Raw genomic sequence first — 23,649 nt, forward strand, 5'->3', positions numbered from 1 at the left:
GCGGGGACCAGGCGACAGCGACCAGGCGCGCAGAGCCGGCGGGAGCGGAGCGCGGGCCCTGGGTCTCTGCCGCCGCCATGGCCACTGTGGACCTGGAGAAGCTGCGGATGTCGGGGGCCGGCAAGGCCATCGGTGTGCTGACCAGCGGCGGCGACGCGCAAGGTGGGCGGGCAGCGAGGGCCTGTGGCCGGGGGCAGCGGGGTGCCCACCCTCCCCGGGGTGCCCCCCTCCAATTGCCCTGGGGTCTGGGGACACGGGGCCAGCCAGGCCACCGGTTCGGGCGCCCGCCTCCGGGTCCGGGTGCCTGGACTCCGCCCCGACGCGCCCCGGGTCGCCCGCGTACGTGCGGCTGGCCACGGGCCTCTGCGCGCCCCGCCCTCGCGCCCGCTCCAGCCCGGCCCCGGGGGTGTGTCCGCACGGCCGGCGGGGACCCGGACCGCGCGTGGGGCGCAGAGCCGCGGCCGGCCCCCTGCCACCCCCGGCTCCCAGCCACCTCTTTCTGGGCAACACGTGTCAGGATCTCTGTTTCCCAGAGGCCACGTGGAGCGGTGGTCTTTGAGGGGGCGGTGGGACTGCCCAGCCTAGAGCCTGAGAGGAGCAGGACCCAGGGCTCCCCAGCCCGCCCCCGCCGCCCTCCGCGGGCCTGCCACCCTCTGGGGCCGACTTGCCCAGGGCAGCAACTCCGCCTCCAGTCTCCTCCCAGCTCCTCCCTGTGCCTTCGACTTGGGGCCTAGGTGGGGAAGAGGGCGCTGTGGGGAGGGGAGCTTTCTGGGGCTTTGGGATATTTCTTAGCAAAGTCCTGTTCTCACCTGCCAGGTATAAGACAGGCCCCGGATGGTGGTCATCTGCCCAGGGTCTGTAGTGGCCACCTAGCCTGGGAGGGCTGAGTGGGTGCACCCTGCTTTTGGCCTGGGGTGGGTGTGTCTGTGCTTCCTCAGCCCCTCTCCCGGTGGCCTGGTCCTGCCCTGACTTCTGGTCTCCAGTGGTCCAAGATGGCCAGTGCAGCCCCTGTGGAACACAGCCTCTTGGCAACACCACCCACCTTAGCCTTCAGGAGAGAGGAGAGGCCTTAGGGAGATGGGAAAGCAGGTGGTGGGCTGGGAGGGGCTGCAGTGGCCTGGTCCAGTTCCTTCTGGAGAGTTCAGAGATGCAGACACACATGTCCTCCCCGAGACACAGTCCTGACAGCCCATCCCCTACCGGGAGCTGGAGAAGAGGGGAGAAAACAGATTCTATAAGGACAGACCAGGAAGTTGGATGTCTCGCTGACTGGGGTTTCAGTTCAGGCTGCTGGTCAGTGTGCCCTTCTGCATGTCCATGACATAATCAAGTTTGCTGCTGGGCAGTGGCGACTGCCCGCAGGGTGGGCTGGGTGAAGAGGCCATGGGCTTGTAGGGGCCCTTAAGCGTCATCCCATGAAGGCAGGCTATGGGGAAGGCCTGGTGGGTGGAGGACAGACACATCCTAGGATGGCTGGACGCCCCTGTCTGCCAGAGAGGCACTTCTTCCCTGAGGATGGTGAAGCCCCAGATTCCCTCTGGAGCTTCAGGCTCCCACAGCCAGGAAGCCTCCACCCGAGCTTGTCTGCAGAAAGGAGGCAGCAGAGCCTCGGCATAAGGAAGGCCGAATGGTGTGCACGCAGGGCCCCTGTGCGTGGCCCATCCCTGTCCCTCCCTCAGAGGAAGGGACCTGATGGGGCAGGTCCATCCTCAGCGCTCAGGGTGCAGACATGTGGTTTGGGATGCTGGTGGAGGACCCGGAGAGCAGTCCTACTGGCCTGGTCAGGGTAGGGCAGAGCAGTGTGCACAGGGTCCTCTGTGCCTGCCACACACTGCGTGGTGCCTCACACAGAGTGGGCAGCTACTGGCACGTAGGGGTGTGTGTCGGAGCACCTGCAGGCTGGCCCAGCCAGTTTCCTGGCAAGGGTCTTCCCGGGCCCTGGCAGCTTTGTTCTCTTATGTGGGCTCTGGTCTCTGACGTGCAGCCTGGGGACCTGTGCTTCTGGGTGCGGGGGCAGTGAGGGGGTCTCCACCACAGACTCCCCTGGTTCAGAGCTTGGGGAGAATGCTCGGTAGTAGTCAGTGATCACTGGACGAGGGGCAGCAGCTGGCATCTGGGCAGAGCAGGGCCTTTGGCTTTGTGATGAGCTCCCCGGGTCAGCACTGCTCCTGCGACCTGACCCTGGGTAGTGGCCAGGCTCGTTCCCAGTGTGCCTTGTGTCAGCTGGTGGAGGACGGGTCCCAGGGCGGCTCTTCCCTCCAAAGCCGTCTGCTGGTGGCAGGAGTGTGCCAACCAGTGGCCCCACCTGTGGAGGAGACTTGGCCCCAGAGCCTGAGTCCTGAGCTGGCCTGTGCTGTTGGCTCTGTGACCTGACCCAGCACTTCCCTCCAGCCTCGGCTTTCCCTAATTTAAAAAGGGGGAAGGGGCCTGACGTGCCCCCTTGCGAGCTCCTTCCAGCCATCGGGAAGTCCTGTCCTCTGCAGCTGTGGGTCTCTCCCTTCCTGTTGGCCTGGAGTCTGTAGCGGCATGGAGGGCAGGCGCTCAGGATGTCTATTTGTGCAAACGTAACTGGGAGACAAAACAGGAGTAGCCAGCCTGCCTGCCTGACTCTGCCCTTGGCGGTGGCCTTGTCCTGGGCACTTATTCTCCTCGCCCTTTCTTCTAGCTCCAGGCCCAGTTCGGGGGCGCTGCCTTCCCTGCTGGTCACTGTGGCTGCTGATTTCCTGTTTGTACCCTGAGGGTTGAGTGTGCTGCCCCTCTTTCTTCCCAGGGCTGTCTGGGGTTGGGGCAGGCCGGCTCTGCTGGCCTGCGAGCTGTGACCGTGGCTTTGCCGCCCCTCCTCTCGGGGTCCCTACTTCTTGCCCAGGACCTAATTTTTTGCCCCTGGACCTAACTGGTGAAGCCGCTTCAGAAGCAAATGCATAAGCTCAGACCTAGTTTCCCTTTGGTCCAGCAGAGGAGCGGGGAGAATGGAGCTTCTCGTCAGCTGATAGGCAGCTCTCCTGTGGGTACCAGGGAGTTCACCCAGGGGTGCTTAAACGCTTAACCACAGACCACAGCCCAGCCCTTTTTATTTTTTATTTTGAGACAGGGTCTCACTAAGTTACTTAGGGCCTTGTAAATAGCTGAGGCTAGCCTTGAATTTGCAATCCTCTTGCCTCAGGTCTTGAGCCACTGGGGTTACATGCATGCGCCACCTCGCCTGGCTAAGTAGGCCCTTGAGGGTTACAGAGACCCCTTGCCCTCAGGTGGCCAGCTCCATGGCAGCAGCCCTGGCCCAGCCTGAAACAACTCCACGTCACGTGGCTGCTCTGTTCCTCTCCGGAGAGGGGAGCCCAGCCTGGATCTGGCTGCTGTTGCCTCTGGGTGTCATGAGGGTTTTATCTTGTGGTGTGCCGAAGTCATTGCAAGCCAGGGGTGTGGTCACACTTTGCCCTAACCTGGGCACTTTGCTGTCCCCACGTCTCCCAAGGAGCCCATGAGGCTGACCAATGAGATGGCTGTGACGCCAGGTGGGCCTGCCCAGCAGTGCCTGGATCCACCTGGAGCTGGGGTTCCCTGAGCAGTTTGCACTGGACAGTGGGACCCTGGCCTCTGCCTCCTCCAGCCCTTTCCTTGTCCTGTCTGAGCAGCTGGCTCCACCCTTTCCGCCAGAGCTAGGTCTGAACCTCTGTTGCTTGGTTCTGGGGCTCTGGCTGAGCTCATCTCCCTCTCTGTCCCCTGCTCAGGGAGGACAGACGAGGGCAGGGGAGCCAGCCGCCCACTGCCCAGCCTTGGCCCTGACTTCAGAGTTGAGCTCCTCAGATGGTGCTCTGGTCTGCTGGGGTGCTTGGCTGTCTGGGTTTTGCTGTCTCTGGCAAGTATGTACGTGCCAGTGTGGCTAGTCGTGAGTGACCGCCGGCCCCTGGGCCCTGCCCACCCTGATGTCTGGGTGCCCCTCCACCAGCAGCCCTGGCGCCTGCTGGGTCTGGAGAGGACTGCTTGCCGAGCCCTAGGGGTCCCGTGGGTCCCTGCTCCACCTCTCCCCTGGGCTCTGGCAGGGGGCTTGCTCTGCCCCAGGAGCAGGGGTCCTCATCTCTGCGGAGGGATGAGGCGAGTGTGCCGAGGGCTGGGCGGTGGGCAGGCTGTGTGAGGCTCTGTTCACCGGCCTGAGCGCATCACCCCAGAACTGCTCAGTCCTCCAACTGCCCAGGCTAAGCTGAGACCTCTGGGGTCCCAGGGTAAGGCCATGAGTTCTCTTGGGGTCACAGTGCAGACTGCACTCCATTTGAGGAACCCTCTGAAGCTTTAGCATGGCACCTAGCAGGTAATGATACCGCTGTTTACCGGTGACGAGTTCTGCTCCTTCTAATGTAGAAGTTTGAACACTAGAGAAGCAGCCAAGGCAAGCAGATTAAGCAGGCTTTATTTAAAGGTAATAATACAGACTTCTCCCAGCAGGAAGAAGGGGGCCATGGCTGATGTTCTAAAGTCCCAAGAAGTGAGCGCTCCCTACATCTTTTATAGGTTAAAGTCTCTTTTGTTCTCCAGTTTCTCCCCCCTTATCTCTCCTTCCTGCCTAGTGACTAGGCCTGGTTTTGCATTAAGTGAGAAGCCATGGGCAGGGGGAGGGCCAAGGTGATTCAGGCAGGCAAGGGCCCAGGGGGCATTAATTAGCAGCTCCTTGCTTGCAGTCCTTGATAAAGGCAGGTAAAGTTGGTAATCAATGGGCTCCGGAGATCCTTGACATTCCATTCTTCCGGGGGCAGTCTCCAACTTCCAAAGGCAGATGGCTTCATGGCTTCATTTCCTCGAATTGACCCGATTTCCTATTTCTACACTAACTACTTGTCCTTAATTCTGGCTTCAGTAAGAACTACACCCTCCAGAACTCAGGGACTGGGGGACACGGCTTCCCCAGGGCAAAGCTTTCCTGAGGCTGGGGACGGATGCTGGAGGGTGCACGTGTTCCCCAGGCTGGTCAAGGAAGGCAGGAGGGGTGGGGGATCCTCAGGCAAGAGCAGCACCATCCAGCTGTGCTGCAGTGTAGGGGAGGGGCCCCAGGGTACGACTGCAGACCCCCTTGGCCTCTGCCCCTGTCGTGATGTGGGTCTGTGAGGCAGACCACCATAGGCTTTTCCTCTTCTCTGCCTCTTCTGCCTGGTCCCTGTCACCTCCCCAGAGAAACTCCTGCAGAGCAGTGGCAATGTGGAGGGCAGGCCTGGGACGGGAAGGAGGAGGTTTGAGGCCTTGGGGACAGAGCAGGTCTCTCCTGGTAGGACGGTGTGCCTAGGCCCAGAGGCAGTCCTCAGCACGCGTGGGTGCTTCATCCATGTCCTGGCCTGAGAGTCTGCAGCAGGGGACCAGGCCCTGCCCTTTCCGTCCTTGGGTCCTGTGGTCAGTGCCTGGTTCTGTGGGTCTGGGGAGTGGGTGCTCTTCCAATGGAGCCCAGGGGGCCAATCTTGTTAGGGTTAGGGCTGCAGAGGCAGGGGGCACAGCAAGCAGGAGGAGGCCAGCAACCCTCAAGAGCAGCCACACTGGTCTCTGGAGGCTTTCCTTGTGTAACTCTGAGGCCCTGAAGCTGGCTTGGGCTGGGTTCTCTCGTGTCCCAGACGCTGGACTGATGGGCTTTGCACCCGACTCCCTCGCAGGTATGAACGCGGCTGTCAGGGCTGTGACACGCATGGGCATCTACGTGGGAGCCAAAGTCTTCCTCATCTATGAGGTAAGGCGTGTGCTGCGTGCCGCGCTCTGCTGTACGCAGGTCCCCTTGGAAGCCCTCAGTGGCCTGGCCTGTGGTAGTGGGGGTCTGGGAACAGGGTTGGGGCAGTGTGGGGCAGGAAGTAGGGGTCTGGCCGAGGCATCTGCGGGAAGCAGACCTCCCTGGGGTTGGTGGCCTCCTGGTACCCAGGAACCTGCCAACTCCAGGCTCAGTGGTCTCCTAGGGGCCTCCGGGGAGCTGGAGGGGGCAGGAGAGCAGCTCCATCCCACAACCAGGCTGGCCTTTGTTCATCCCTGGAGGCCTGGCCCTGCCCAGGGGAGTGCTTTCCTGCAGGGAGGCTGCCAGTCCCCTCTGAGGCCCCTGTGACCCTGCCCCGCGACCAGCATCAGACAGGCCCTGGCCGTGGAGCCACGGAGCATTGTCCTGACTTGTTCTGACACTGACTGCGCCTCAGCTCCGCAGCCCCCGTCGGCCCGTGGACAGGTGGGGCATGAACACGTGCCCTGTACACACCTGGCGGCAGTGTCCCTCTCTCCCTCCGGCAGTGTCCCTCTCTCCCTCCGCTTCTTTCTCTCTTACAGTTCTCTGCAGTTCCCTGGCTGTCCTGTGGTTTTCTGGTCACCTTTTGTTATTTTGTTCTCACTGTTTACATACAATGTAACCAGCCCCTGCTCTGCCCCTCCCAGTGCCTCTGCCCCTCCCCTCTCTGCCCTGTGTCTTTGTCCCTTTGTCCTGAACCCAGCTGTGGCAGGTCCACACCCCTCTGCTCTACAGGGATGTCTGATGAGTGAATGTAAGAGTGAGTGGGTGCGGGAGTGAGTGGGGGGCTCCCTTCCCTGTGGCCAGGGTAGAGCTGGGACCCTGCAGATCTGCTCCTGGAAGGAGCTGGGCCGTGTGTCTGGGCTCCGGCCGGAGGGCCGGCTTCCAGCCTGTGTGCATGTCCCTTCTCCTCCTAGACCCTGGTTTCTTCTGTTAAGTGAGAATTCTGATCCCTTCCTCTCTGGGATGGTAGGGCACAGGAACTAATTTGGAGGCTGCCTGGGGGCCAGGCCTGCAGGGGGCGGGAGGGTCGGGGAGCAGGGGGGTGAGCAGGACCTGAGAAGGGGACCCTGCGTGCAGAGACATCTTGGGAGGCAGGGGCAGGAAAGATGAGTGTGAGCCTGATCCCTGCAGGCCCTGCTGGCCGCCCCGGGTCTGCAGGGCCTGCCGGGCTGACCCTGCCTGCTCGTTCCTCCACACGGGGCCAGGGGCCAGGCTGTGGGCCACGCTGGGCTCTGCCTGGCCCGGGTTTGCAGGCGTGTCTGTGCTTTCTGGGCAGGGCCTGGCCTTTGGAACCATTATTCTGCTTTTTGCACACATGGCTGGTGGCCTGGTGTGACCAGAGCCAGTGGGGCTGGCCTGGCCCGAGCCGGGAAGGTTGCTGTGTGGCCCTCAGGGCACGGGGTGCCCCCTGAGAACCTTCTGCTTCAGGTGCCTGGCATGTGCCCACTGACCTGGCCCATGTGGAATTCAGGCTGGTGCGAGCTCCCTGCAGGTGCCAGGGGTGACCCTCCGTGTCCTGTGCTGAACCCGCACGGTGCCCTGGTGTGTACTGCCCCTGGGGAGCACCGACCCCCACGCCCGTGGCCTCCTCACCTAGTTGGAAAAGGCCAGGAGGAGCAGAAGCCCACAGCTGACCTGGGGCAGCCCTAGGCAGACCTGCAGTGTGCTGTGTCACCTTGGGTCTGGGGTCAGTGGTGGCCCTGGGGGTCTGGGGGCAGCAGAGAGGAGGCCTGCTTTCTCGTCCCTGCACATTTTGAAGCACCGGTGAGCTATGTGCAGCCTGCACACGGGACTCCCGCAGACAGATAAGAAGGGTGGCCATGGGCAGAGGATGCTGGGTACTTGGCTGTCCAGATGGCCAGTGGCAGATGTCATCAGGGGAATTCAAGTTGGATCGGGCTATCCACTGCCACCAGATGAAAGGACTAGTGCTGCCTAGTGCTGCGGGGACGTGGAGCCCCAAATCCCTCCTCGCTGGGGGACGAGGAGGCTCACTTGGGGCGCTCAGGGACGTTGCCCTGGGACTCTCGAGGACCCCCTCAGACATGTGCTTTCCCACAGCACATTTCTGGAGAGACGTTGTGTTCTCAGCAGCCTGATCTCCACCTCCAGAACTGCACCCCTCCCGCGTGTCCATTGGCGGGAGTGGGGGTCTTCACAGTGGCCGTCGCGCAGCTAGCAGGGTGCACAGCACAGCCACAGCCTGGGGAGGAGGGGGACGAGGGAGCAGGCAGACCCCTCTGCCGGGTCTCTCCTACCATGTCCACTTCAGGCAGATCCAATCTGTGCCTCTGGGAGGCAGGCGGTGTGTTACCTCGGGGCCTCCACGTGCTGCCCCTGTCTGTGCCCATCTGGGTGTGGTGACCGGTTCTTGGCTTGGGAACGCACACCAGGCAGGCCAAGTGAACGTTCCCTGTACTGAACAGACTCCCCAGCCATGTAGGTGGGGTTTGGAACCACAAGCACACAGTCCCAGCTTCGTTGCCAGGGGGCTTGGGGTGGCTGGGCCTGGAGGTCGGGACCCTTGGGCCTCCTTCCTGCTGGTGAGGTTTAGGCCACAGCCAGAGGTTCTGTCCCCCAGATGAGGGTGCTGTTGACCGCTGTGGCCTCTGTCTCCGTTGCTCCCTCTCTGGTTTCAGGGCTATGAGGGCCTCGTGGAAGGAGGCGAGAACATCAAGCCTGCCAACTGGCTCAGCGTCTCCAACATCATCCAGCTGGTGAGGCTCGTGACCCAGTGGCCCATTCCTGCCCTGGCAGCGTGTGTGGTGCACACGTCCTGTCCTGCAGGGGTGTGGCTCCAGGCTGACCGTGCCACCTGCTGCGTGGGTGTGCCAGGTGTGAGGAACGCTACCAGAAGTCTGGCTGGTGTCCAGCCAGGACAGGGAGTCTGGACCAGGAGGCTATGGGTGCTGCCACAGGGCGTGGATGGGGCCCAGAAGGTCTCAGGAGCCGTGTGGGGGATGGGCAGGAGCCCCCTGGCCCCAGAGTGCCTTGCACCACAGCTGTGTTCCAGGGCTGGGCCCTGAGGTGGGGGGCAGCAGGGGCTGTGGGGGTGCCAGCTGAGCGGCCGAGGTTTGTTCCCTGCGGGGCCCTGGCCAGCACCCTGTCTGCGCACAGCCCGTGTGTGTACCTAAGTGTGCGCCAGCGTGTGTGTCCTGGTGCTTGCAGTTTCCAAGGCCGTTGTGCTCCATTCCCTTCTATTTGAGGAAGGCCCAGGGATGTGGGGATCCTGTCCAGGTTTTGGAGATGTCCCTGGACTTGCTGCCCAGTATTCTGGTCCCTCTGGTGCCTCTGGGGGCCTCCACCACCTGCCGGCCCACCTGAAGGTATGGTCTCTCCTGCAGGGCGGCACTGTCATTGGCAGTGCCCGCTGCAAGGCCTTCACCTCGCGGGAGGGACGCCTGGCAGCAGCCTACAACCTGCTGCAGCATGGCATCACCAACCTCTGCGTCATCGGTGGGGACGGCAGCCTCACGGGCGCCAACATCTTCCGCAGCGAGTGGGGCAGCCTGCTGGAGGAGCTGGTGGGGGCAGGTGGGTCCAAGCGGGAGCCAGGTGGCCCAGTGCCCGGCCTGGCTGCCACAGAGAAGCAGGAGGCCGAGAGCCATCTGAGGCCAGGGCGCCCGGCAGTTTCAGATGTAGGTCAGCCTGGGCTGGTAGTGAGGGGCCAGAGCCACCTGCGACGGCCGGGAGTGCTGGCCAGTGCTAGCTGGTGCTCCAGCGCAGCCTGGGCTTCTTGGCAAGTCCTGCGATTGATTCCCGAGAGGTTCTGGCTGTGGGTTACAGACTGTCACAGTTGGCAGAAAAATGCAGTTAGAATTAGGGTGACATTAGACAGTGTCCCGGAGTTGCTGCTTGGAAAGTGGCCCCTTGAAGCCTGCTTGTGCCCCCTGTGGGGGACCTCGGGCTTGGGCGTGGCTGCTCCGGCGCCCCGGGGGTGCTGGGTGGAGTGTGCTGGGGCAGGGCCCCTGCCTAGGCTGCCTCGCTGGGTGGAGGCAGCCGCGTCACCCTGGTGTGGCCGGGAACAGGCTGCAGCTGTGGAGGCTCAGCCAGGTCTCCTGCTGCCCCTGGCCCAGGTAAGATCTCGGAGGCCACGGCGCAGACCTACTCGCACCTGAGCATCGCGGGGCTGGTGGGGTCCATCGACAACGACTTCTGTGGCACCGACATGACCATCGGCACCGACTCGGCCCTGCACCGCATCATGGAGGTGATCGATGCCATCACCACCACTGCCCAGAGGTGACGACCCCTGCCCGCCAGACAGCTCCCGACCTCCCTGCCCCTCTGGTGAGGCTGGCCTCCGGGGGAGCCGCTTTGGTGGCACTCAGTATGGCAGCTTCCTGGGCACCCAGCTGTCTGCCCTCCGCCGGGCAGATGCATAGCAGGGGGTCAGCCTCGGGGCTGGGGGTGGGGTCCTTACCCTGCCAGCTGGATGTGGGGCCTCAGCAGTGTGGCCTGGCTCTGGTGGCTGCTGCCCTGGGGGGCAGTGTGCACCTGCAGGGGGCTCAGGTCAGGGACAGCCATACCCTGACTTGGCAAATGGCCTTTGACCTTGGTGCACATCCGATGACTGGACGGAGGCTGTTGGGAGCCTGGGGTATCTCCAGGCCAGGGACTGGGACGCCATGGGGCTGGGGAAGGACACTCTCTTTTGCTCGTACCCCTGACTCCAGGGCCAGTCAGCCTGGCACAGGCCTGTGGCCCTGTGTGACCTGGAACTGACACCGCTGCCCCTTCTGTCTCCACACACAGCCACCAGAGGACCTTTGTGCTGGAGGTGATGGGGCGGCACTGCGGGTAAGGAGGGTTCGCCCTGGCCAGCGGGATGTGGGGGGGGATGCCACGGAGCTGCCAGGGACGGCGGGGGTGGACACGGCACCTCCTTGGCATCTGGCATGCAGTAAGTGCTCATTTACTGCTGTAAGCCAAGAGAACCTGGGGGACGGGAGAGAAGAGAAGGTGCAGCCCCCAGGACAGCTGGAGTCTGGAGCAGGCCACCCCTCTTGCTCCTGCAGGTACCTGGCTCTGGTGTCGGCACTGGCCTCAGGGGCCGACTGGCTGTTCATCCCTGAGTCTCCCCCTGAGGACGGCTGGGAGAACTTCATGTGTGAGAGGCTGGGTGAGGTGAGTGGCTGAGGTCCTGCTGCAGCCCTCGCTGGCCCTGGGAGTGTCCCCTGATTCTGTGGCTCTCCATCATTTACTCCTGGTTCACGGCAGCGGTCAGCCCCCCCGGGCGCTGAACACCTGCATGCACCTGTGGTCCTGCCCTTGCTGGACAAGGCTGCAGAGAGCGGCACTCTGGCCACTGTCCTGGGCTCAGCTCTGTGTGGTCAGTGGAGGGAGGATGGCGAACTGGCTTCCTGGGATGGTGATCACTGAGCCTGAGCCACTGAAGCTGAGGATGAGTGTCCAGGGCGCAGAGCAGTCACCCAGCCGGAGAGGCGGCCTCCAAGGGCCCAGAGGGCAGGTTCAGGGTGGTGAGGGCTGGGGCTGGCTGCTGGTCCCATGCCTTCCTCCCTGCGGAGGGCAGCCGGGGCTCAGAGTTCTAAGCCAGGGAGGTAGATGACCAAGAGTGCCCGTGGCCAGAGTGGGCAGTGGGTTCTGGGGGCAAGAGAGGGCAGGGAGGTGGGTCGCCTCCCGGAGGGCTGGGGGAGAACAGCTTGTGGCCTTGGGCTCCTTGGGGTGGGGGTTTTGAACTCTCTGTCCTGCAGCCCCCTGGCTGGAACAGGCTGGGGTACATGGTGGGCTGGAGGGCATGGAGTCCATTCCAGCAGGCCTGCCCAGGTCCGATGGTGCACCGTGGGCCCAGGGGCCCCAGAGGCTCTGGCTCTGGCCCTGTGGTCTCTGGGGTCCAGCAGGTGTGTGGGGAGAGGCAGGCCCACTGTGAGCAGCCCAGGAGCAGCCGTGGGCCCGGGGCTGGCAGAGGTCTGGTCCCGTGTGAGTGTGGTGGTCCACCCCCATTCGCTGTGGCTCCTCCTCCCACTGGCTGCGCAGCCCGAGCTGAAGGCACGATCTGGCTTCTGGAACCTTCCCATGGAGGCCAAGCCCAGTGGGTGAGGCTGTGCTCTCCCCTGGGTGAAACCCTTCCCGGCTGGCTGCAGTGAGGAGCAGAGCTGACCCTGGTGGCCACAGCCCCTGGCCACCTGGGTCTCAGCTCACTTGGCTCAGGGCCTTCCTAGAAGTGGCCTGGATCTGGGGTCCCCACACTTGTTCTTTGCTGCCCAGTGTGAGGCACTGGCCTCCTGTGGGTGCCAGTTCCAGCACCTGTGTCCTAAGGGAGGGGAGGTAGGCACTGACTCTTGACTCTGCCCTCGGTCCTGTGCCTGGGCCTTGGAGCCCCCTGCCCCTGCACCGCCTGCTCTGGGTAGCCCTCCTGCTCTGCCACCCAGCGCCACTGTGGACTTGTGGGCTCGTGGGTCAGAGTGGACCACACGCACATCACTGAAGAGACAAAGGAGTAGAGTGCTTTGAACTTCCCAGGGAGCTTTGTGACCAGTAGCAGGTGCCACTGTCCCTTGGAGCAGGGGTTGGTGCCCTGTATTAGGGGCATCATGGCCCATGTGTCATCTTTGGCCTGCCCAGTGGCTTCAGGGTGCAGTGTCCAGGGAACCCAGTCTGGTGGTCAGCTCTATGAGCTCACCCATTTAAGAATGAGGAAATAGTCTTGGAGGGGACCTGAGTATCCCAGGTTAGCCATTGGCAGGACTGGCTCTGGGACAGGGTGCGGCCCTGTTCCCCGTGGGTTCCTTTGCCCTCCTTGCAGATGACCTGCCCAGTGCCCCGGGAGGCACTGAGGTCTGCCTGGAGGCCTCGCCTGGAGCATGTGCCCGACCCAGGTCCCCTCCTCCCTAGCCCCACTTCCTGCCCTTGCTCCCTCCTCCCAGGGGGTGCTGGGGTCCTGGTGGGCCCTACCTCAGCTCTGCCTCTCGCATCCCCCAGGCCTCCTCCAGCTCCTGCAGAGTTGGGGGAGGGTCTTGCCCTGCCCACAGGGGTGGAGAGTGCAGTGTCCTGGGTCCGGGACCTGGACCCCAGGGAGGCTGTAGGTGTCTGGTGGCCAAGCTCAGTGGCTTTGGCAGTGAGAGAGAGCTGGGTGCCTCTGCCTTAGACCCGGAGCCGGGGGTCCCGGCTGAACATCATCATCATTGCGGAGGGAGCTATCGACCGCAATGGGAAGCCCATCTCGTCCAGCTATGTGAAGGACGTGAGTGTGCAGGCCCCTGGGGTGGGCGGCCATGGGAAGGGGGTGGGGACAGGGTCACAGGGTCAGCGCTCCTGGGTCTCCACTCCTCCAGGGCTCTCCTGTGGGTCCCGACTCTGGCTCTGTGGGGACAGCTGCCTGTCCTGGACTGGCCTCCCGGGCATTCTCATCCCCAGGGATAGCCAGGTGCAGGACTCAGCACTGTCCCCCCGTTCTCTTGGGAGCCTTCATTCAGGACAAGCTCTCTACAGGGCTGGGCCCCCAGCACCCCAGGGACAGCTCAGCTCTGCTAGCCCCTCGGTGACAGGGCACCCTTGCCGCCTGCTGGATTCATGACAACCCCCAGGAGGAGTCTTCCTATGGCCCCGGCCCTGCGCCCTGGGCTCCCCCGCACTTTGGTGGAGCCCCTCCGTGGGCCTCCCACCTGGTGCTGTGTCCCTGGTCCCCTACCAGGGGCCTGCCTGCTGTTACTCCTCTGTCCCCGTGCCAGAACTTCAGGCCCAGGGTTGCTGGCAGGCAAGCGTGTCCCACACAAGCGCACACAGACTTCTCTCCACACCCACACGCACACCCGTGGAGGTCTTACTTTGCACGCTCACACGACCCACCCAGGCGGGGCAGGGGTGAGCACAGGGTCGGGCGGGTGGCTCAGAAGCCCACGGCCCCCGTCTCTCCCCACGACCAGCTGGTGGTCCAGAGGCTGGGCTTCGACACACGAGTGACCGTGCTGGGCCACGTGCAGCGCGGAGGGACGCCCTCGGCCTTCGACCGCGTCCTGGTAGGTGAGCGGTGTCGTGTGGGGTGGCTGGCACCGTGCCTGCTGTGCGTGGGTTGTGCTCTCACTGCGCTGGTCCTGGCTGGGAGGAAGCCTCCACTCCCCGTCTCTGCAGAACTTGGGCCTGGGGTCCACGGGGGCCCGCCTCTGCCCGTTTCCTTGCCAGTCTCCTCTGCCCGTTTCCTTGCCAGTCTCCTCCGCACCATGCACCTTGGGAGTCAGGGCTACAGACCTTTTCGGTGGCTGTGGGCAGGTTCCTGGGGGCAGGTGAACAGCGGTGAGCAGAGAGGGGCCTGACTGGTCATCCCTGGCGGTTCTGGGCTCTGTCTGGGTTTGCTGTCAGAGAGCCTGACTGTGGCCCAGTCTCAGCTCGCCCTCTGAAGAACAGTCATGCTGGAGTCCAGTGGAGCCAGGTCTGGGGCCAGGAAGGCCCGTGCGTGGCAGAGAGCCCACATGAGGGCTGGTCACTGTGGCCAGAGACACTGCCAGGCAGATGGGACGTAGGCTGGTTTGAGGCTGCAGGGTGCCGGGGCCTGGCCCTGTGCCATGCGGAGCCTTCCCAGGAGATGTTCCGTGTGGACTCTGCCACCGAGCTGGACGGGCGTGTTCTACCTCTGGACACACTGACCCACAGGGGTGGTCTTGCCACCTGGCCAGGCCTCCACTGCACCCTACACAATGCATCAGGTGACATCAGCGAGCCTGGGACTGGGGCCAAGCCAGCCACCACCCAGCTTGGGGGAGGGGATACAGCACCAAGAACTGGGAGACTCGGTCTCCCTCCCTGGAGGTCACAGACTAGCTGGCCGGTTTGGTGGACACTGGTGGAAGACAGGACGCCTGGGCCAGAGGCAATGCACAGTGCATTGCTCACAGCTGTGGCCGTCCCCAGAGTCTCAGGCTTCCGCCTTGGTCCTGAGCCTGCATCCCCACGGGTGACACCTGCGCTTGGTGGGCACCTGAGTCTCAGCCATCAGCTGCCAGCTGCCCTGAGGGAGCCACGATCACTTCTCTGGGACTGTCCCCTAACATGCTGGAAAGACAGCCCAGAATACGAGCAGGCGGGCCTTGCTGGCAAGATGCACCGGAACCCACGGAGGCAAACTGCCAGCCTCCCAGCACCCTGCACCCAGCAACTGTCAGGAGGACCGGGCCCTCTGGTCAGGGAGAGGTCTGCTGCGTGGCCCTGCATTGCCCGTCTGGCCGCCTCCTTGTCTGCGCCAGGACTGGCCGCAGTGGGGCATTCTTGACATTGTAGTTGGTGCAGCCCCGCCGGCCCGTGCCCACCATCTGCACTCGCAGCAGGGCAGTGGGGCTTACGGGGCGGCCAGACCCTTCAAGGAGTTTTGTCGTGGGAGGGACCTGGAGATGGCCCGAGCCCTCCCCTGCTGCCCTTGGGGCAGGGCCGGGCCTGCCTAGTGGGACTGTGGGAGCCCTGTGAAGTGGTGGCAGGCAGGCGGTTGGGGCACTGGCCACCATGTTCCAGACACCTTGGCCGAGTGGGCTCTGCCACTGAGGTGTGTCTGCGGAGGGCCAGCAGCGCAGGCTTGGAGCAGACAGGGTGGGCACAGCAGCAGCCTGAGCGGCCCCCTGTCTACACAGAGCAGCAAGATGGGCGTGGAGGCCGTGATGGCCCTGCTGGAGGCCACGCCGGACACGCCAGCCTGCGTGGTCAGCCTCTCGGGGAACCAGCCCGTACGGCTGCCCCTCATGGAGTGCGTGCAGGTGGTGAGTACCACTGGACCTGCAGGACTGCCCCCTCAGGCCTCCTGCCACCTGCCCTGACTGCCCTGCCCTGCCTGCCCTGCCCTGCCTGCCCTGCCTGCCCTGTCCTGCCCGCCCTGCCTACCCTGCCTACCCTGCCCTGCCTACCCTGCCCTGCCTACCCTGCCCTGCCTACCCTGCCCTGCCTGCCCTGCCTACCCTGCCCTGCCTGCCCTGCCCTGCCCTGCCCTGCCTGCCCTGCCTACCCTGCCCTGCCCTGCCTACCCTGCCCTGCCTACCCTGCCTACCCTGCCCTGCCTACCCTGCCCTGCCTACCCTGCCCTGCCTGCCCTGCCTACCCTGCCCTGCCTGCCCTGCCTACCCTGCCCTGCCCTGCCTACCCTGCCCTGCCTGCCCTGCCTACCCTGCCCTGCCTGCCCTGCCTGCCCTGCCTACCCTGCCCTGCCCTGCCCTGCCTACCCTGCCCTGCCTACCCTGCCTACCCTGCCCTGCCTGCCCTCCCTACCCTGCCTGCCCTGCCCTGCTTGTCCTGCCTACCCTGCCCTGCCTACCCTGCCCTGCCTGCCCTCCCTACCCTGCCCTGCCTGCCCTGCCCTGCCCTGCCCTGCCTACCCTGCCTACCCTGCCTACCCTGCCTGCCCTGCCTACCCTGCCTGCCCTGCCCTGCTTGTCCTGCCCGCCCTGCCCTCCTCTGTCATCGCCCTTGTGCCCGGCGGGAGTGGCCCCTGCTTGCTCTCCCCCCAGTGTGACCTGGGCCTCTTGAGGGAGGGACGCAGTGGTGGGGGAGGGCTGTGTCCACAGCCCAGGCGGGACTGGCCCCAGGAGGGGCGTCTGCCAGCTGCAGGGGGAAATCCAGGGTGGTGAGGAGCCAGGGTCCCTTGGTGGCCTTTAGCTGACCTTAGAAACTGGATAGGGTGGGCATTTGGGTCAGGATGGGAGGGACAGGGATGAGGGGAGCAGGTGGGCAGTGGAGCAGTGGGTGCAGATCTGTCGGGGGTACACTACTGTGGCTGGAGTGGGGACCCAGGAGGGGTATGAGGTCAGGATGGAGGCCAGCCCTGGTTGAGCAGGTTTGGGGGCCCTGCCCTGGGAGCCCCTGGGCTGCTGGGAGGGGAGGCCCACAGGGTGGGGATGGCGGCCTGACGCTCTTTCACGATGACCTGCTGGGACTCTAGGGCCCTGCTTCAGCACATGCTGGCTCCGCTCCTGGGTCTGGGGTTCTGTTCCCAGGGCTCTGGCTGGGGTCCTAGGGGTCTGAGGCAGGGTGAGGCCGGGTTGCCCCTGTGGGGGAGGACAGGTGGCTGGGTCAGGTGGTCCTGCTGGGCACTGAGAGCTCTCCCTGATGGCTGTGCTGGCCCGTGCTGAGGACCTGCAGGTCCAGGACTGGGAGATGGTGGCCGGCTCCCCTGCTGGATCCCCGGGTGGGCTGTGCCTGAGAGCAGACCAGGACCGGGAGATGGTGGCCGGCTCCCCTGCTGGATCCCCGGGTGGGCTGTGCCTGAGAACAGGTGCAGGGCCTCCCGACAGCCCGTGCCGTTTGCTTCTTTAAGACAAAGGAAGTGCAGAAGGCCATGGATGACAGGAGGTTTGACGAGGCCATCCAGCTGCGCGGCAGGTGAGGGTGCTGCCCACTCAGCCCACCTGTGGGCCATGCTCATGGTGCAGACGTGGGCTCACCTGGGCCCCTCAGCACTCAGCAGCGAGCACAGCAGGGAGTGGAGGGCACTGGGTCTACGGTGAAGAAGCCAGCTGGGGATTGGGTGGACACGGGCCCGGTGGCCGGGATGGAACCTGCTGGACATGGGTGGCAGTGCTGCAGGGCAGACCTTGTGGGTGGTGCCCAGTGCACACAGCACGTCGTGGGGGTGCCTGGGTGGGGGGGCAGGGAAGGCCAGCCTCTGTGGCTCTGGCCCTTGCAGGCGTCCAGGCCCGGCTCCTGCAGCTCTGCCTTCCGGCTGCTGTGCAGCCCCCGCGAGGCTGCCGGGCTGCGCACAGGCTGGGTGCTTTGCTGGTCACGATCTCGCGTGCTTCCAGCTCTGTGCTGAGGGACCGGCAGAGCTCCAGGCCGTGTGCCTGTGACCAGCCTTCCGGGCTGCGCTGCGGGCCTGCGCGGTGCGGTCGCGGGGCTGGGGGTGCTGGGCTGCACAGGCCGCTTCCTTTCCAGGAGCTTCGAGAACAACTGGAACATTTACAAGCTGCTCGCCCACCAGAAGCTCTCCAAGGAGAAGGTGAGGCGGAGGGAGCAGAGGCCGGCATGCTTCTGAAGTCCCGCCCGCTGCTCTGTGCTGGCCACTGCCCTGCACTGGGAGCTGGCTGGGCTGGCCACGCGCAGCGGAGGGCCCTTCCTTCCTCTGCGTGGGGCCTGTGCTGCAAGGGCCCTGGGCTTGGCTCTGCCGTGGTGCCAGGTGGACCAGCAGGTCCCACGGCCAGTCCTGGGCCTGGGTGGAGAGTCCAGGGACCGGACCGTGAGGGGCCGGTGCTTCTCGCGTGGTACCAGGCCTGATGGCCCATGAAGTAACGCTGAGAGGAGGGCACCAGCGGGCAGGGGGGACCTCAGGATGGGGGTCTCTCCAGACTCAGTGTGATGAAGGGCCAATTCCTGTGTCCCAGGATCCAGAAAGGGCGTCCCAACACTCCACAGTGGGTCCTGGCTCTGAGGCGCCTTGGCGGTGACCCACAGGCCCAAAGCCACACTGGGCTGTGCAGCCTGGCCAGCGTGCTCACCGGCCCCCCGGCCGTTCTTCCAGTGCCCCTGCGGCCTCTGCTCTGCAGCACGTCTGGGGAGCCAAGTGGTCTCTGAGTCCTGAGCCTGGCTGGTGTGTGGCCCCGCTCGGGGCAGCAGGCTGGCTTGGTGGCAGACACCATAGTCAGGTGAGGTGGGCTGGGCTGCAGGTGCACACTGAGTGCAGGAGGCCGGCAGGCGTGCGTGCTGTTGGTGGCACTGATTCCACTCGCGCGGCATTTCGGATGTGCCCCCACCCTGTGCCCCTGCTACTGTCCCGCCCCAGGATGGCCCGCTGCCTACAGCTTCACAGCAGCCACTCATCTGGCTTAAGCCCACGGTGCTGCCCACAGCCTGGCTCCGATGCCAGTGGCCACTCCCCTTGCTGGGTTCTGCCGGGCCAGTTGCCATCTGTCCCCTTTGGTCTTTCTCAGGGTCTCTTGGAATCAGCAGGGCAGACGTGTGCTGTTCCAGGGGAGGTGTGGAGGGGACAGTGGCCGCCCAGGCTCAGCCCCGTCCAGCCCCATGTCCCACGTCTGGTCCTTTCCCTTCTCTCTGCAGACCAGCTTCTCCCTGGCCATCCTGAACGTGGGGGCCCCGGCAGCTGGCATGAACGCGGCTGTGCGCTCTGCGGTGCGGACCGGCATTTCCCACGGCCACACGGTGTACGTGGTACACGATGGCTTCGAAGGCCTGGCCAAAGGCCAGGTGGGTGTGCAGCTGGGCTGCCCGGCACCGGCTGGGGTCGGGGCTTGCTTGCCCTTTTGGCCCTTTGTGGCCACCCTTCAATCGCCTAGACGGACTTAGGGGCTTTAGACATGCAGACCACAGAATGACCTGGTTCAGGGCCCAGCCAGGCCTGGAGACCCCCGGCCGTGTGGTAGAGGTCAGCGTGGCATGGCTCTTGTTCCCGGGCACAGGCCTGCCTGCTGAGGAGGAGTTGGGGGACCCCGTTCCCCTGATCTGTACCCCTCCTGCCTGCCAGGTGCAAGAAGTGGGCTGGCATGATGTGGCTGGCTGGCTGGGGCGTGGCGGCTCCATGCTGGGGACCAAGAGGTGAGCTGCCAGCACTGGACGGTGGGAAGGGAGAGTCAGGGACAGTGTCCAGGGTCAGCAGAGGATACCAGCCCAGCAGCCCTGGGTCTGCCTGGAGCTGGCTGCAGACCCTTGGGCCAGAGCTTCCTGGCCTGAGCTCAGCTGTGCCAGCTATGCAGAGGGTGGCAGCTTGGGCTGCCCGCAGTGGGCCCTCCATGGGAGCGGGCTGGAGCAGGGACCTGTTCCCTTGATGGGTCTGGCTGGCTGTGGCTGTGGCTTTCATCCCAGGGTCTGGCGGTCCCAGGATTATGAACGGGTGCCCAGGTTGCTCATGGTCGCCCTTCTCATCTCCGTCCCTGCGCGGAGCTGCAGTGCCTCAGGGAGGGGCATTTCAATGACAGATTGTGGACCCTGGGATGGCCCAGGCACGAGCTTTCTGGGGTTGGACAGTGTGGACAGGAGTTCTTGGATGCACATGTCCACACTGACACACCTCCTGTGGCAGGACCCTGCCCAAGGCCCACATGGAGGCCATTGTGGAGAATCTCCGCACCTACAACATCCATGCCCTGCTGGTCATCGGTGGCTTTGAGGTGAGGGCTGCTGGCCCAGAGACCTGAGGGGCGTCTCCTGCTGCGGCGGCCCTGCCCACACCCGCGTGCAGAAGCTCTGCCTCAGGCTGCCGTGCCGGTGGCGGGAGGGCCGGGCTTTTGAGTGTGGGGTTGGGGCTGGGGGCAGTTACCGTCTCCCGAGGGCGTCGGGAGGCCCAGATAGCCCTGGCGCTGGTGAGGAGGGGGAGGGGAGCCTTGGGAGCGCGGGGCGCCCTCGCGCCACGTCTGGGGTGGCTGGGGAGGGTCTGGGCTCCGGAACCCAGCTTCCCTGGCAGGGGGCAGGCCCAGTGGGGGGAGCAGGTCGTTCTGCCCGGCCTCCCTCCCGCCTCCTCGCTGCAGGCCTACGAGGGGGTGCTGCAGCTGGTGGAGGCGCGTGGGCGCTACGAGGAGCTGTGCATCGTCATGTGCGTCATCCCGGCCACCATCAGCAACAACGTGCCTGGCACGGACTTCAGCCTGGGCTCGGACACCGCCGTCAACGCCGCCATGGAGGTGCGGAGGTGGGGCTGCCGCGGAGGCCAGCTTGTGCCCGGGCTTGCCAGTGCCACAGGATGCTGGTGCTCTTCGCTGCGCCACTGGCGGCTCTGGGCAGCTTCCTGCGCACTCCTTGCTGTCTGTGCTTCTCTGGTGATGGCTCCCTCTGCTGTGGACCTGTCCTGCCCTCGGCCTCTCCCTCTGCGTCCGCTGCTGTGGTGCTGGGGGTGGAGCCTGGGTCCCGTGCACGCGGGTGCTCTGCTAGTCCCAGCTCCCTGCGCTCCTCGGGGTGGGCCTCGCCCACAGACCTGCCGGTCACCTCCCCGGTGCAGCCGTGCCTGGGCTTTCCCCTCAGAGCCCAGACCCCAGAAACTCGCCATCCTCCTGCACGGGGCTCCTGAGTCCTGGGATTGCAGGCGTGCACCAGGGTGGCTGGCTAAATTCCCCTTTTCACACTCTGAAGTACTGGCTAGCGTTAGGTCGCCATCGGCACCGTGGAACAGTTGACCTGCACACGCTGTCCCGCCTGTCTCTAGCGTGACCCTGCGGTGGCAGCCTGGCTGTCTGGTCTCACGCAGAGGCGCTGTGTGTACCTGGGTCAGTGCTGGGGGTCTGGTGCAGTATCCCAGCCCTGCCCACGGGAGGCAAGAGACCTGCCTTCCTGGGAGCACCAGAGCTGCCCCACGCCACTGTCCACTGCCGCCCGGGGGCAGACTTGTCCCCTTTCGAGTCCCTGATTCTGTGCAGACCAGGTGGTCGGCTGCCCAGCCCGCCCCTGCCTGGCTTCTGTGAGGTGCTGGGGTGTGGGCTGCAGAGCTGCTGCTCTCAGTCCCTGTCCCCAGGGTCCCTGCAGTGTGGCAGCATGTGGCCGCCAGGAGGGTGGGCCCACAGCCCCCAACAATGCCTTTGACCCCCCAGAGCTGTGACCGCATCAAGCAGTCGGCCTCAGGGACCAAGCGCCGGGTGTTCATCGTGGAGACCATGGGGGGCTACTGCGGCTACCTGGCCACGGTGACGGGCATCGCTGTGGGAGCCGACGCGGCCTACGTCTTTGAGGACCCTTTCAACATCCACGACCTGAAGGCGAGCCTGCCTGCGGGTCTGCCGCGTCTTGCCGCGTCCCGCCCAGGGCCGCCAGCCCCGCTGACCCCTGCCCAGGGCTGGTCTGGAGCCCCTCCACCCCGTGCCCTGGGCTCACCCCGTGCCCTCCTCCCCCAGGCCAACGTGGAACACATGACGGAGAAGATGAAGACGGACATCCAGAGGGGCCTGGTGCTGCGGTGAGCGGCCCTGGGCTCTGGGTGGAGACGCGCGGGGCTTTGGACAGGCAGGGCCGGCTCTCGCCCTCCTTCCCAGAGCCTGCCTGCCCGTGGGGGCAGGACCCGGGGCAGACCAAGGGGCTCTGCGTGCTCCCCAGGAACGAGAAGTGCCATGACCACTACACCACGGAGTTCCTGTACAACCTGTACTCGTCGGAGGGCAAGGGCGTCTTCGACTGCAGGACCAACGTCCTGGGCCACCTGCAGCAGGTTCGGTCAGGTGTTGGGAGCGCTCCCTGCTCTGCTCTGTGCAGGGCTGGGCCTCCCAGAGGGCACTGGCGTCCCTACCACCTCATGGTGGCCCTCAGCTTCACCATGGGCCATGGCCTGTGGATGTGAGGCTTGGGGCTGGACTTTGAGGGCCCTCCAGGCAGAGGTGGAGGGTGGGGTGACCGGACAAGTGCAGCCCTGCTGCCTCTGGACCCATCTGCAGGGGCTCTCGCCTGTTTCCAGGGTGGTGCTCCAACCCCCTTTGACCGGAACTATGGGACCAAGCTGGGGGTGAAGGCCATGCTCTGGATGTCGGAGAAGCTGAAGGCTGTCTACCGCAAGGGTAGGTGGAGCGGCCCTGAGGCTCGGCTTGCCCTTGGAGGGCCTGCTGCAGCCAGCCTCTGGCCAACCGGGCCTGTGTCCACAGGGCGGGTGTTTGCCAACGCCCCAGACTCAGCCTGCGTGATCGGCCTGCGGAAGAAGGCGGTGGCCTTCAGCCCAGTCACTGAGCTCAAGAAAGACACCGACTTTGAGTGAGTCCCCCAGAGCCCCGTGGAGAAGGGTGAACCCGGGACCCCAGAGCCTTCCTAGGGCAGGTGTGCCAGCCTGGCCCCCACAACCCCAGACGTGCCCAGATGCCACGCGGGGCACCGTGACCTTTGCAGGGGAGGGCGTGGGGGGTGGACCCATCTCCCGGTCAACTCTGACCTCTGACCCAGGCACCGCATGCCGCGGGAGCAGTGGTGGCTGAGCCTGCGGCTGATGCTGAAGATGCTGGCACACTACCGCATTGACATGGCCGCTTACGTGGCGGGGGAGCTGGAGCACGTCACCCGCCGCACGTTGAGCATCGACTCGGGCTTCTGAGGCCCGCCTGCTGCCAGCTGGGCAGGGCGTCTTTCCACTGGCTCCGGGCCCTCTTGGCCTGTCTCCACCCCAGCTGCCTGCAGGACGCAGCACCCAGGCATCCACCTTCCACCCGGGCCAGGTGCAGAGCCGGCCCTCACCCTCACCAGGCCCTGGTCACTGCCACCTGGTCTCCCTGCTCCCGTGGACCTCACTGGCCTGCTCCTGCCTACACCACCAGCGTGGCTGAGCAACACTGCCGTCTTTTCTAGAAATAAAGTCAGCTGACTCTGGAGTCTGATCAGCCCCTGGAAGCAGGCCCCTCGGGAAGTCAGGGGGTGGGCAGGACCAGGTGACCACCCTGCTGGTCTGAGGGGTGGGCAGGACCAGGTGACCACCCTGCCGGATAGGCTCCCCAGCCCCAGGGTTGAGCCAGCACTCAGAGACAAGGCCCCTCTGCAACAGCTGCTCTCCAGAATCATCTGGAGGGTGACTGTCCCCAGGGCCACCATCCCAGCTTAAGTGCCCCCCTAGCCCAGCCCAGGGACAGAAGGGGCTGCAGCCTTCCCCTGGTCAGCAGTTTCTGACCTGTGTGGCCACCACCCCGACCTTAAGTGGTCCCCTAGAGTCAGCCTGTGCTGAGGCAGCCTGCGGGCAGGCGGCTGCTGACCCTGCAGCTGGGGGAGGGGCATTGCCCCTGGGGCGGGGTGAACCCAGCAGGTGGTTCTGGGAGGCAGTCGCAGCCCCGCCCCTTGCGAGGCTCTTGGGAACACACCCTGCATTTGGGGTCACCTGCTAGCCCTCACAGGAATGTTTGGAGCCCAGGTCACTGCACAAGCCATGGCTCAGTGCCCTGCGGTGACTGAGCACTAACCACAGACTGGGGTCACTGGCCCTGAGCGTGTGGAGGCTCAGGCTGTGGCTTCCCTTCCAGGCCTGCAGGCAGTGTTGAAGGTGCCGAGGGCGGGTGCCAGGGGGCAGCCCCAGG

The 23,649-nt window shown here is 64.9% G+C and overlaps 1 protein-coding gene across 1 annotated transcript; it reads left to right on the forward strand.

Annotated features, from left to right (window-relative positions):
• On the forward strand, positions 1-22,956 carry Pfkl (phosphofructokinase, liver type). The gene is made up of 22 exons (XM_047563211.1): positions 1-162; positions 5,631-5,704; positions 8,383-8,460; positions 9,088-9,277; positions 9,820-9,985; positions 10,499-10,543; positions 10,762-10,870; positions 12,852-12,947; positions 13,630-13,722; positions 15,322-15,447; positions 16,995-17,059; positions 17,609-17,672; positions 18,728-18,874; positions 19,152-19,222; positions 19,707-19,794; positions 20,152-20,304; positions 21,205-21,369; positions 21,505-21,566; positions 21,704-21,815; positions 22,059-22,158; positions 22,243-22,348; positions 22,535-22,956. The coding sequence occupies exons 1-22, from the start codon at positions 78-80 to the stop codon at positions 22,680-22,682; spliced, it is 2,343 nt and encodes a 780-aa protein (XP_047419167.1). The 5' UTR covers positions 1-77; the 3' UTR covers positions 22,683-22,956.
• The last annotated feature ends 693 nt before the right edge of the window (positions 22,957-23,649 follow it).

Source organism: Sciurus carolinensis, chromosome 9 (genome assembly GCF_902686445.1).
Source record: "Sciurus carolinensis chromosome 9, mSciCar1.2, whole genome shotgun sequence".
NCBI lineage: Eukaryota > Metazoa > Chordata > Mammalia > Rodentia > Sciuridae > Sciurus > Sciurus carolinensis.

What these genes read in the sequence shown, in the direction of transcription:
- Pfkl (XM_047563211.1), top strand. Translation starts at nt 78, where the DNA reads ATGGCCACTGTGGACCTGGAGAAGCTGCGGATGTCGGGGGCCGGCAAG. An exon ending in TGTGTGAGAGGCTGGGTGAG is followed by an intron (nt 10,871 to 12,851) that starts GTGAGTGGCTGA and finishes CCTCTGCCTTAG; the next exon opens with ACCCGGAGCCGGGGGTCCCG. An exon ending in CCGTCAACGCCGCCATGGAG is followed by an intron (nt 20,305 to 21,204) that starts GTGCGGAGGTGG and finishes TTGACCCCCCAG; the next exon opens with AGCTGTGACCGCATCAAGCA.